We start from the raw sequence: 14,006 nt of genomic DNA on the forward strand, positions 1-14,006 counted from the left end.
AAGACCTGATTCTCCGCTTTGGGTTGTGTAAGACCTTCCTGGGGAGCCTGGTGTGTAATGTGACCTCAGAACCTGAAACTACGGGGTGGCACCACTGAGAACCACTTTTAATTAAAAAGAAGCCTGTCCCGGCTCACGTCAATGATTTGTCAGCTCCTCGCCACGTTACAGGATGTTTCCTAAATAAATGACTCGCTCCTCATGACAAAAGCCAGAAACCTGTTGGCCCACAGTGAAGGGAGGTCACCAGGAGGAAGGGACCCAAGTCAGGGGGACACTCTCGGAGAAAACCTAGGAAAAGCACGATGGCCATGGAATCTGACCCTCCACACCATCCAACAGCCCAGGATGGCCGTGAGCTTGACTCCAAGCCAGCGACGTGCGGAGAAGACACCCGGGGACACACCCTCCACGGTGGCACCTCCTAGTCTCATGTGCTGTATCTGCAGCAATCTGAAAATAACTCCCCAACAGGAAATCTACCCAAGTATCATCTAGACCAGTTCACTGCAGTCCCCACACCACGTGATGACTCTACGGTTCCACTGGAGCAGAACAGGGAACCTGTGGTGGGTAGTGGACATCAAGAGTCGTCATCACAACTCTGCGGCGACCCCCGAGGGCAGCACCGTGGTCCACCAAGCACAGGCTGGCCTGGCCAAGCACAGCTCCCAGGGTTATGACAAAGACGTGGGCGGGCAGGCGGCTGAGGGCTTCCCAGGCGAGCAGCCCTGGATGTTGACCACCATCAGCACCCACGACAGAGGGCAGCCAGGGGCACGCGGCTGGAAGGGAGTGCAGGGGACTCTGCCGCGTCGACCCACCCACACTAAGCAGGACCAACCACAGCAAAGGAAACCAGACTCACGTGAGCGGGATAGTGTTAGTTTTTGATTGTCTTCTGCTTTTCAGGGCCCGGAGTCTGTCACCTTGTGTCACTCCACTGACTTCCTCGTCATCGCTGTACTGTGTAAGTACAAAGACACCAAGCTAATGATGCAGGTCACATTTATTAATTCAGAAAAGCATAGCGGCCTCTCTCTCTCACACACACACACACACACACACACACACACACACACACGAGTTTCTGCTCAACTTTAAAACATTTTTCTCTTTCCAAAATCAAACGAGTCACATATCAAGTTCACAGGCACCAACCCCGATGGCCCTCTGGTGACAGAGCTTACGGACAGTGGAGCAGCAACATGGGTTTTCAGTTTGGGAATCATTCTTTATAGAATGTCACCATGCCACTTACGACAGGTGGTACCGCGGCCCAGAGACACTGTTCTCTATGAGTCCTCTCCCAGTTCCCGAATCAGCAGGCGGGAGAGGAGGGAGCGGGTGGGCCAGGTCAGGGAACAACCAGATCATCTAGAGAGCTAAAACCAATTTTTAATTCTGGGTACGACACACAAATTTGTTTTAGCTCTTGTGTGGACCATGTTCCTAGGGAGGGTTATACGTATAAAGAACTATGTGACCATGGCCCCTCGATTGAGAATATGTAATAATAATATGTGCTTTCTTATTTCTGACTAGTTTTCTCCATCGCCCTACAAGGTGCTCAACAGCACATAAAGCACCGACAATAGCACGCTGAGGATGGTGCTGGGGACAGTGCTGGGCACCACTCAATTACCGGTTCAGGTTCCTGCTTGTCCTGATTCTCCACACCATTTATTGAAATGTCATCAACACCCGAGAGGAGTCTGGAGAAGGCAGCCGCTGTCCGATGTGCTCCATTCTTCTGCCCCCTTAACTTTTGCCGAAAGTAGTCCCCTTCTATCCAGAGGCTGGCTTGTTTCCTAGAGCATGCAAGCAACGATAAAACACAGCTTTCCAGAAGGATCCATGAGTGACACTTTCCGACCAGACTTCCCCTACTAGAAACTAACTCCCCAGTCTCCAGACGTGTGTGTCCCCGAGCAATGACAAGAGCTTCCCATCTACTTACATGACCAAGAACTGCTGCTGGGGCCCGATCACAGAGCCGGGTCTACAGATGCGGACCCACGCGATGGTCTCGGCGGCTGTCATCCTGTAGTGCTTCATGATGTAGCAGGCTATCAGAGTGCCTGTGCGACCGAGGCCGGCTAGGAAAACAAACCAGTGGATGAAACCTCGTCTTGCAAACTCTAAAATTTTCTGGGCAGGTGAAAAATAAAATTTTAAGACTTCCCATGATCCTGCTTATCTCAACACTGGGTCTCAGGGCTGGTTATACACTGGAACCTCGGGAGGCTTTAAACCGACTTTCTAAAATCCCCCCCATAACTTGAGGTGTAGCTGAGACTGAGAGTCGCTGGATTCTCAAGCAGAGCCCTGAATCTTGCCCAAGTCTTGCCCTTACAATCGCATCCAATTAGGACCTGCAAGCACTCTCCCCAGCCCCAGCCCCAGCCCCAGCCCCACTACAGCTGCCCTCCTTTCCTCGTGTCCAGACAATTGACATTACACCCTGAGATGGCTAATGTCGTGTGCCGTGTCTGCTGGGAAGGAGTGCTTGGGTGAATTTAACATCTAAATGCAGAATTTTCAGGGAGCACACTTCGCTGCGTAATGCGGGTGGGCTTCATCCAATCAGCTGAAGGAATGAACGGAACAAAAAGACCCGCATCCCAGAGAAGTCTCCTGCCAGCTGCATCTGCACTTCACCCAAGGGCCCCATCACAGTGGCTGCCAGTCCACGCTGCAGATTTGGGATTCACCAGACTCCATGTTCACGTGAGCCAATTCCTTCTCACACACATACACACACCCCTATTGCTTCTGTTCCCTAGAAGATCCTAATACTTATGTGGATCAGAAAAGGTATGCTGCTGTAACAAATACACTAGCATGCAGAAGTGGCTTTAAGGTCAGAATTACAGGGGCCTTTAGAGTTCTGAGGCATGTTAGAAAAAGCTGTGGACTGGGGTATGGCTGTGCGGAAGATGCTTCCCTAGTACGGGCAAGGCCTTTAGCTCATTTGCCAATACTGCTAAGAGGAGGGGGAAACAAAAGCAGCCCAGGTGGCCCTGAAAGGACTGTTGCTAGGAACAGGGATGCTGAGGGTGATGCCGGATTGCCTCAGGTGGAACGCCGGATGCACTACTGGAAACTGGAGGGAAGTCGTAATTAAGTGGCAAACCATCAGCACACAACCCCGTGTTTTGCGGAAGGCAGTGTTTGTTGAATGAGAACCCTGGAGATTTAGTAGAAATCTGTGAAAGAAGTGAGAAGGTGCAGCCTGGCTTCTCCTTGATGGCTAGTTAAGTGCAAAAAGATGGGTGAAGAGGACTTGGTAAGCAACAAGGAACTAGAAACTAAAGGTTCAGAAATTCTCAGGCTAGCCACATTGAGGGGAGAGGAAAAAAAGAGAAAAACCACCCTAATAAGTTCTAGAGAGAGCATGGTGGGGCTGGGGCTGGGCCTGGGGCTGGGCCTGGGGCTGAGTGGTAGAGCACTTGCCTAGCATGTGTGAGGCACTGGGTTCGATTCTCAGCACCACATGTAAATAAATGAATGAAAAAAAGGTTCATCAACATCTAAAAAATATTAATAAAAAAAAAATCCAGGGGCTGGGGAGGTGGCTCAAGCAGTAGCGCGCTCGCCTGGCATGCGTGCGGCCCGGGTTCGATCCTCAGCACCACATACAAACAAAGATACTGTGTCCGCCGAGAACTAAAAATAAATAAATAAATATTTAAAAAATTCTCTCTCTCTCTCACTCTTTCTTTAAAAAAAAAAAATCCAATGGTGTTTGCTTTGCTAGTTTTGGACTTGCTTGGGGGCCTCTCCTGACCTCTCCCTTCTGCAAGAGGAATGTCCACCCTACACTTCCTCGGCCACTGTGTCGTGGAAGCACACGGCTTGCCTGATTTCACAGGCTCACAGCTGGAGAGGAGACCTGCCACAGGGAGGATCTCATCTCCAGGGTCTCTTGAACCTAATTTAGATGATGGGCTAAGCGGTGGCTCTACGACCAAGCTCCCTCCCAGCCCCAGATGACATTGTGGACTTGGAGTGGGTGTTCAAATGGACGAAGACATCGGGCTGCTGTGACTCAGTGAGTGAAGGCCACAAAGACATGGATTTTGAGGGGCTAGAAAGCAGAATCACAGGACCTGAACTCACCACTACCTCAGTGTACGTGGCCTTAACTGCTCAAGTGATTATATTTGGAGAGAAATAAGGTTCAGCGAGGTTGGAAGGGAGGGGCCTTTCCTTGCAAGAAAAGGAAGAGACCCAAGAAGCCCTGAGAAAGCTCAGGGAAGACAGTGCTCGGCAAGTCAAGGACAGAAACTGTGCCAGAGCCCAATCCTTGAGCACCACCACCTGAGGCTGCCTGGGGTCACCCGCCTCCAACACTGGGGGGGGGGGGGGGGATAAGGTCTGTTACTTAAGACACCCAGGGTGTGGCGCTCTGTCCCGGCAGCCCACAAGACAGACATGCTTCTTAATGCATCTCTGCTTCCCGCCTCATAGGGTCTTCATCCAGCGCTCCTGCGTCAAATCCTCTTGGGGTTCTAACTAGACCTCAGCCAGGGCCCTCCACCGTGTCAGGAATGGCCCTGTGGGGTGGCTGATCCTGTGCCTTGTGGGAAGTCTAGCAACTCCCTGATGTCTACCCACGAGATAGAACAAGCACCTCTTGCCAACTTGTGAACACTAAGAAACAGATGTCTCTGTACCATTGCCAAATGTTCCCTGGGGGAAGCAAAAGTGCCCTGGCTGAGAATAAGCTCGACTGCACAGTATAATTTAAAAATGAAATGACCAGTGTTGGATTGTGTCTGCTTGAGTGGCTTTTTAAGGTACAGCTAAAACACTTACCATAAAATTTACCAATCTTTTTTTCCATGTATCATTTTCCTGATTTCATTTAATTATCTATATTCTCCTTGAATTTATTGACCATTTTTAAGACGATTGCTTGAGTCTGACAGGTAATTCACCAATATTTCCTTAGAATTTTTTTTTTTCTTTTTTATACCAGGGATTGGACTGAGGAGCACTTACCTACTGAGCCACACCCCGGCTCTTTTTGTATTTTATTTAGAAACAAGGTCTCACTAAATTGCTTAGGGCCTTGCTAAGTTGCTGAAGCTTGCTTTGAACTCATGATCCTCGTCCCTCAGCCTCGTGAGCTACTGGGATGACAGGCACGCACCACCCATGCCCAGCCCAAGATGTCGTTTCTGCACTGATGGACATTCATGTGGGCCTGTCCTTCCTTGTGTTAACGTGGAGTACTGCGCTGGTCTTTGTACGCTGGCCTACCTTTGTAACCCTGGGATAAACACCACTTCATGGTGGATGATCCCCTCAGTACACTGCTGACTCAGTTTGCTGGCACTTCATTCTGAATTTCTCCATCAATGTTTGCAAGGGCTACTGGTCCAGTCAACTTTCCTCACGTCGGCTCTGTCTGCTCTGGTCTTAGGGCGACTCTGGCCTCACATGAAGACTTACCAAGCGCTGCCCTGTGGGCCAATTGGCTCGCTGACTCTATCTCATGATCTAGTGGCGGTGTTCAGATTTTCTTTCTCATTATGATTCAAGGTTGGTAGGTTCTGTTTCTAGGAACGGGTCCATTTCATTTAGATTACCCAGCTTGTCCTAGAATTGTTCAGGGGACTCTCTTATTGTCCTGTTATTCCTGTAGAGACCGCAGTAGTGTCTCCACTTCCATTCCTGACGTTCGTGATCTCTGTCCATCAAGCAGCTTAGCAACGTAGCTAAGTTTTAAAGAACCACTCCTGAGTTTGGTTGCATTTTATTTTGTTTTTCCACTGCTTATTTTGCAAACTCTAATGTTTATATTACAATAATTATAGTAATAAGCTGGGCACGGTGGCGCACACCTGTAATCCCAGTGACTCAAGAGGCTAAGGCAGGAGGATTGCAAGTTCAAGGTCAGCCTGTGCAACCTAGCAAAACCCTGTATCAACGTAAAAAATAAAAAGGGCTGGGGATAAGGTAGAGCACTTCTGGGTTCAATCCCAGGTACAACCCCCTCCCCCCCCAAAAAAAAACAGATGCAGTAAAAGCAATTTTACAAGTTATCATACGTTGCAGTGAGACTAGGCTTTATAACTGTTCGTTATTTACCTTAACCAAAGACATTTATTTTTCCCGTGCCTTCAGGTTACTGCCTAGTGTCCTTTCATTTCTGCTTTCTGAAGGATGCTCTCGGGCACTTCTCATAGTACAAGTCTAGCAGTAACGACTCCCCCCAGCACTTGATTACCTGGGGATGTCTCAGTGTCTCCCTCATTTTTTAGGGACTTTTGCAGACTACAGGGAAGCTCTAGGGTGCTGGGCTGACTGGATCTATCAACCCCCTGCCTCTGGCTTCCACGGTTCTGTTGAGATGGTGAATAACCTGCTGACTCTCTGGCTGCTTTCAAGATACTTTGTCTCCAGCTTTAGGCAAATTGATTACAGTGTGTCTTCACGTGAGCAGCTGAGTCTGTCCTCTCGGAGTGGCTGAGCTCCTTGGATGTCCATATTCATACAGCGGGCAGCCGGACTGTGTCCCAAGGTCCGCAGACTCTGCTCAGGGCTCTTCCCTGTTTCCTTTCTCTTCCTCGGAACTGATTCTCTCTTTACAGTTCTATTTTCTTCCCACATTTTTAAATTCCTGTGTCACAGCTGTATGTGCTGCTGGGACTTGCTGCTCCACGTTCACACACGCACACAACACAGACACAACAAATCACTCCTCGGCAGTCCCTTCCCTCCCCTCGGTCCCTTTCCTCTATCGATCTCCTTGGATTCTGGTGAGATACCCCCCACCGTTCTTTTCCTTTTCCTCTTTAGCTTCCGCATGACAGAAAACACACTACCCTTGACCTCCTGAGCCCGTCCATCATGCTTCTGTTTTTATAATCACTAACTCTTTACCTGCTTCCCCAAATCTGCTCTGGAATCCCTCCAATAACATTTTCATACATTTCATTTCCAGAATTTCTTCCTGGTTTCCTCCTGCTTTCTATATTTTTTTAAGTTGATATGTCCATTTTGTTCATGCATCATTTTATTGACATGTTCCACGTTCTCTTTTTACTCTTTGGCATCATCTAAAAAAGTGGTTTTAAAATATCTGTCTAGCAGGCCCACGGCTTGTCTTTCTCGGGGTCAGTTTCGGTTCACTCATTTTTCCTTTTGAATTGATTACCCTTTTCTGCTTTCTTTGAATGCATGAGAATTCTTCACCGGAAATTGAACATCTGGATATTATCACATTATGGCTATAGTTGTAACTATAAATACAGTGGTTAACTCTGGAGTTCAGAGTTTGCTGGGTTTTTCCCTAATGTTGGATTTTTCTTAACAATAATATATCCCTTGTCTTATTAATAACTAATATGAGAAGACTTCAGTACATCCTAGCATATTTATATGATTCATTATCCCACAGCCATTCATTTGGAAAACATTATGTACCAGGCACTGTTGTAAGTGCGGAAAACACAGAGGCCTGCGTAGTCTCCATGAAGACCACCTCTCCTGAGAATCTGCCGTACTCACTGGCGTTCCCAGAACTGGCCATACCACAGGCACACAATGGGTATCTGACAAATAGATGAATGCCTTTCATTGTAAACTCACTTATAAAAATACTTTACTAGACTTTTCACATGGATCCAGGGTTTTGAAAGCCTTGCTTTAAAAATATAGGCCGCTCCATGTATCCTGGCATGGAACCGAGCATTCAACCACCCCCAGGAACCTACCTTTACAGTGCACGGCAATGGCACCCTCGGCATTCTCACAAATATCCAGAAACTCTTTGACAATGGCATCGGTTGGGGTGCTGCCGTCCGCAAAGAAAAGATCGTGGTGATCAAACCCAGCATCCGTGAAGCGCTTGGCGTCATACATCCTTTTATTCAGACGGATAATGGTAGTGACATTGTGAGTCTTAAAATATGGAATGTAATTCTCAGGAGAATGTTGATGGTAACCTACATAAAGAAATTCACCAGATCTTGTGAAAGGCAGGAAGAAAACCATGAACAGTAGTTTCACCTGTAACATTCACACACGCACACTGGGAACAGTACCTAGACTGGGGAGTGAATACCAACTGGATTCTAACTGTAAAAAACAGAATAAATTAACGAGTTAAAATCCAGGTGGAATGATGAATTCAAATGACCAAGTGTGTTTAGATAATAAAAACTCAGTCAAGCTGAGTTTAACTCTCTGGTCTTCTTCAAAGGAAAACACAGAAAGGACATTTATATCCACTGGCCCCACAGGACGGCATACCACTTTCAAGTCTGGATCTTGCGTGAGGTCCACAGAAGGCAACGAAGCGGTCTGGTATTATCCAGTTTAAATCTCCATTTTCTGCTCTCTGCAAAGGGAAGAGCAGCACAGTTCACTTGTGGGCTCTCTCTCCTCCCACCTCCCTTCTCACTAGGGTGACATCCAGGGAGGACACCAGCTGGTGTTCCAGCGTTTGGCTTACCTAGATAGAGAAAACATGTTTTATTGTAAATGTTCGATTTTATATGGACAGGCACAGAAAGGAAGTGCATGACTCCAATACACTCTACAGAGTCTCAGGTGAGTTATTGTTATAGAGACGTAAAGATAAGTTAAACTAGGTGAGTCCTAAAATGTGCTTTTTACATCTTTGGTACACCACTGCAAGAACTATCATTATTAACCTAATTCATCAATTGCAAATCTCTTATTCTTAAGGATTCCATATGACCGCATGAAATGCTGCCAGAGGAACCACCTCTCCATTATCTGAGGGTTTGAGGCTCAAAATAACCATGGTAGGAGTAACCCCAGCAGCTGGGGAGGCTGAGACAGGAGGAGCGAGAGTCCAAAGCCAGCCTCAGCAACCTAGTGAGGCCCTAAGCAACTCTGTGAGACCACATCTCTAAATATAAGGTATGAAAAGGGCTGGGGTGTGGGTCGGGGTTAGACACCCCTGGGTTCCACCGGGTACCAAAAACATGAACCAGAATCTCTAAGTGCTTCCACCTGAAGGAGGCCTCAGCACACACCTTTCCCATTACCCACAAGGAGAAAGGAGCCTTAAAAACCAAACTACTTATTTATTCCCTCCCCGCCCCAGTACTAGGGATTGAACCTAGGGATGCTTACCACTGAGCCATGTCCTGTTTAGAGCCACAGCCAAGGGGCCCCAGCAAACTTCCAGCTGATTGTCTCACAGCTGCCCCTGCAAACTTCCAGCTGATTGGCTCCTCTGCGGTGATGCTCATTGGGCTGTTTCCCCACCCTTTCAGACCACGGAGCTGCTCATTGGGGGACTCTTTTGGCTCCGCCCACACAACCCAACCAATGGAACTCAAGAGCGGAAGGAGTGGTGCGTTGAGAGGCTCACCGGAAGCCGGTGGTGGCAGTTGGGCTCTGAGGGAATTCCTGGAGAGATCGTGTGGTGCAGAGGTGTGTGTTCAAGGCTCGTGAATTGTGCCCAGCCAGACTGCGGCATTTTGCTGGGGCCGCTGTGAGCCAATCAGCTGGAAGTTTGCTGGAGCCCCTTGGGCTGTGGCTCTCAACAATGTCCCTAGCCCTTATGTTTTGAGACAGGGTCTCACTAAGTTGCTGAGGCTGGCCTCAAACTCGTGGTCCTCCTGCCTTAGTCTCCCGAGTCACTGGAATTGTAGGCGTGTGCCAATACACGAGGCTCAACATTTTTAAATGTTTTAGAAATAAAAATACTATTTTTAAAAATGTAGATGGTACCTGTGGGGTTTCTGCCTACCTGACACACACCCCCCCAACTTTCTTCATTTTTGTTTGGACTGTCTGATAAGGCTGACCCCAGTACCCCAGCTTCTGGGCAGGCCAGAGAATTAAATCTGGCCAGAAGATTCCACACCCGTCTGCGGAGCACAGGCTGGTGCTGGGCCAGGCCGACGGGGGCATTCCCGGGTCTGTGCTGGAGCTCAGCACTCTTCTCTCCTGAGCGTGCTGACCTGGGGGTGGAGGCTGCTGCAGTCACCCTGACGGCTCTCAAGGGCTGGTCTGGGAACAGCGCCTGCTTTAGTCCAGCTTCTCTAAGTGTCTGAGCACTACACAGGTTCATGCTTGAGCATCAGGAATTTCTGCTCCTGGATTTTTTTTTTTTTTTTTGGGGGGGGGGTTGTACCAGTGATTGAACTCAGAAGCGCTCAACCATTGAGTCACACCCCCAGCCCTATTTTGTATTTTATTTAGAGATAGAGTCTCACTAAGTTGCTTAGCACCTCACTAAGTTGCTGAGGCTGGCTTTGAACTTGCAGTCCTCTTGCCTCAGCCTCCTGAGCTGCTGGAATTACAGGAAAGTACCACAGCGCCCGGCCTTACTCCTGTGTTTTTAATTGATGGGATCCAGTAAAATATCTCTGCTCTCTTAAGCCACTTCTGTTTGCTTCCTATGATTTCAAGACAAGTGTCCTGACTTAATACAAACAAAAGTGACATTTCTCAGAGGTCATTAGATGGGAAGTGACCACTCACCTCCTCACACCCTATGCCAAGGGCTTCATGAACTTTGTCTCGCTCTATCAAGTCTATGGGAGTAGACAATGCCAACATTTTTTTAACTTAATATTACAAAAAAAGCACAGGCGCACTCTCCTCCACGCTGCAACCACTAACCCCCGCCCGCCATACCCCTGTGAACTAGGGCTGGAGAGACGGGTAAGGGGGAAGGCATGAAGGGCTAGTCTACACAACATACAAACCATTCTGAATTTTTTTTCAAAATGTAAGATTTTTACTTACTTCTACAAATACCACAGGTGAATAGAGTTGAAAACAGTGGGGGAAATGGGGTTTTTCGTCAGAGCATGGGCTTTGGGTAGTGAGACGAGTAAGTTCTGCAGATCTGGCGAAGCAGGTACTATATGATGGGAGAATGTGCCAAGCACAGCCCGGAGTGTTCTCACCAACACACAAGAAGCCAACTGGGAGTGATGGCTGTGCTGATTACCTTGTGGTAATCATCTGCTGTGCAAACATTATGCACCTTAAATATCTACGTTTGTCATTTATAGCACCCTAGAGCGAAGGGGGCTGAAAACATTATTCTTGAAAACTTACTTCATAGTGTTCGTACTCCTCAAGGTCAAATGTGTTGAAATTTAAGAAGCCATACTGCATTGCCTAAAATCCAAAATAAAGCTTTTAAGAACAAAGATACAAATAAGGAAACAATTTCCTAATAACAAAGAGGTATCCCAGAAAAGCATTATTACATTTGGATTACTGTCCACTGAACAGTTTTCAAACAAAGTGGGGACATGCCTTTCAAATGCTTCCACTATCTGGAAATGACTCATGACAACGTTTAAGGAAATTTTGTGTCTATATTTCCATTCACCAAAGATCCTATCCATACATAGTGAAATAATCATACCTGTAAAGTAATCCTAACCAACTTATTAGCTCAACCCCACCATGGTGGAAGATTAGGACGTTGAGAGCAAAAACACAATGCTCGACTTAAAGGTCTCTAAGTAGCTACTAAAGAGGAAAGAAACCATGGGCCACTCCACCCCAAACAGAGCCCACACATTCCATCAACACCTTCACTTGCAAATTCTTAAAGTCTTATTAGAGACCAATGTTCCTTATACTTAAAACAGCCCAGAAGTAACACGAAAATTCAAAGTTTTAAGGAAAAAAAAAGTATTATTTTCATAAGAAAATTTTCTGTCCTATCCTGTGACCCTGCTGAGTCACAGCAGGAGAGGACATTAAGCAAGATACGCAGAGCATGTTCGCCCAGCTCATTGATGGCTGAGCCACACAGGACAGGAGCTAGAATTCTTGAACACCACGGCAACCGGTTCAAAAGGGATGACTCCTGTAAACCCCGTCTTCAGAAATATCAATGTAAAATAAGGAGGCTAGAATAACAACCAAAAAGTCCTTGTTTTATAAAACAGAGTTATAGTACTCCCTCCTCGTAATCTGCAGGAACTATGTCCCCCCAAGACTCCCAGTGGGTGCTTAAAATCAATGAGCCCTAAGTATGCTGTGCTTTTTCTTATACAAACGTACCTATGATGAAGTTTCATTTATAAATCAGGCACAATAAAAGTTTAGCAATAACCCAGAATAAAATAGAGCAATTATAATATACTGTACTAAAATTATTTGAAATTTAGGCATTATTTATTTCTGGAATTTTCCATTTAATATTTTCAGATTGCTACTGATCATGGAAAATGAAATCAAGGGTAAGTGGTACAAGACCAAATCCATGATGAATTTTCCTTCCTTGAATTTAAGACATTTATATATTTAATGTACTTCATGATATTTGGAGATTTTCCTACAGAATGACACAGTCAAATGTGGTTTACGGGCTGGGGGGGGGGGGAAGCTCAGTGGTTGGTACATACAAGGCCCTGGTTCGACCCCCAGCACAGCCCTCTCCTAATGTAGTTTACTTGCAATTCTTATTTGTCTTTGAATTTTTCTTTTTTGGTGCTGCTAGGGATCAAACCCAGGGTTCCACATGGGCTAGGCAGGCACTCTACCACGAGGCCCTTCCCCAGTCCCTTCCTTTAAATTTTATAAGTTCATCCTACAAGAAGCTGCACTAAAATCAAAGCACAATCACAATGATATTTCATATATACAGTAACCCTCAAAACCAGTCACACACAAAAAATGTTTAAATTGAAACTCAGACCTGTGAGCCCTCGAATAAAACCAAATATTGTGTAAAAAGGGAATCTTCGACCTAGCACAGAGCTAACTGGGCTCAGGTGTAACACAGACCAAACAAGGAACACAACCCCCAAGTCAGTAAACAACAATGAACTGCGACGGTGTCGGTGTCAGAGTGGACGTGTCCCAGGCCCTCGACCGTTCCCTTCCTTCCTCTTGAAGGTGATGTGGCTGCTACGTTAGCCATTTCTGGGCCCAGCTGGCAGGGACCACACCAGAGCGAGAAGTTGTCATCTGCAGCTGTCGTCCCTCAACCTCCATGTCCCCTTCCCCTGGGCCAACACCTGCCTAGGCTGAGGTCCTGGGTCCCGTGAGCTGTCTCAGGGCTGGTGGCACCTACACAAAGAACTTCACCTGCCCAGTCACTGGACTGAAATCCAAGATCACACCCACGTGTCACTGCCCAGTCCAGGAAAAGGAGCCCCCGGTCAGGCTCTGGGTTTTAGGCCAGTTAGCCTCCTTTAAAGACACAATTTCTGCCCAGATTCCCAGAAAGTCTGTTTCACTACACCAGGAAGCAAACCCTGGCTCCTCCAGCCTCGGAAAAGCTGCCACAGAACTTGAACTTCTGGTGGAAGCTTCTTCTGTCTGCAGCTACTGATCCAGTGCCTGTGCTGCCCCAGCCAATAAGCAGGCCTGAGGCGTTGTGTGACGGCCCTGCTGATCTGCACTGTGATCTGACCTTGTCCCCTGGACAGACACCCAGGGCCTAATACACAAGTTATCTGAAACAGTTTGGGCGAGCGGTTGTCTTTTGTTTGGGCTTTGGGGTGCTGAGGACTGAACCCAGGGCCTCCCACACGCTGAGTGCATGCTCTTCCACTGAACTCCCTATCCCCGCCTTGAAAACCATTTTGATGAAGTAACACTGACCCACTTAGTTTCACATAGTCTTTAACTAGTTGAGTAACCAAATTCCTATGCTGAACTGAAAATTGAACACCTGGAAAAATAAAATCTGTGTTTCAGTTACTGTATTATAGACGTACATTTATAAAGTAGTATTAGAATCAGACACATAAAACACATAAATAAAAGAGAATTTGGAACTGGTCATCTATTTACTTAATGTTTCTTTCAAATTACAAAATGCTCAAAATGAATTCTGTATCTAGGACCTAATTCTTAAACTGTCTCTTTATATCCTTTCCACCCCCTGCCGCCCCCCCCGTGCTCTGTTGTTCTGGGGCTGCTGGGGATCAAACCCAGGGCCTACATTGTACCTGCCTGGCAAATGCTCTAATGCTGAGCTACACCCCTGCCCTTGAACCTAAATCGTGCATAGCAGCACTCAGAACAAACTCTCC

General features: G+C 47.0%; 1 protein-coding gene across 10 annotated transcripts in view; it reads right to left on the reverse strand.

The window, feature by feature from the left end:
• Cdc14b (cell division cycle 14B) overlaps positions 1–14,006 on the reverse strand; it is a 102,080-nt gene that overhangs the window by 20,197 nt on the left and 67,877 nt on the right. For all 10 annotated transcript variants that reach the window (XM_071602526.1, XM_071602528.1, XM_071602527.1 and 7 more), the window contains exons 7-12: positions 11,062–11,124; positions 8,266–8,353; positions 7,728–7,958; positions 1,961–2,099; positions 1,646–1,811; positions 869–966 (exon numbers count right to left, since the gene is read on the reverse strand). In XM_071602526.1, the coding sequence (XP_071458627.1) occupies positions 869–966; positions 1,646–1,811; positions 1,961–2,099; positions 7,728–7,958; positions 8,266–8,353; positions 11,062–11,124 (785 nt within the window). The remainder of the gene's footprint in view (positions 1–868; positions 967–1,645; positions 1,812–1,960; positions 2,100–7,727; positions 7,959–8,265; positions 8,354–11,061; positions 11,125–14,006) is intronic.

The sequence above is a fragment of the Marmota flaviventris genome, chromosome 16 (genome assembly GCF_047511675.1).
Source record: "Marmota flaviventris isolate mMarFla1 chromosome 16, mMarFla1.hap1, whole genome shotgun sequence".
NCBI classification, from domain to species: Eukaryota; Metazoa; Chordata; class Mammalia; order Rodentia; family Sciuridae; genus Marmota; species Marmota flaviventris.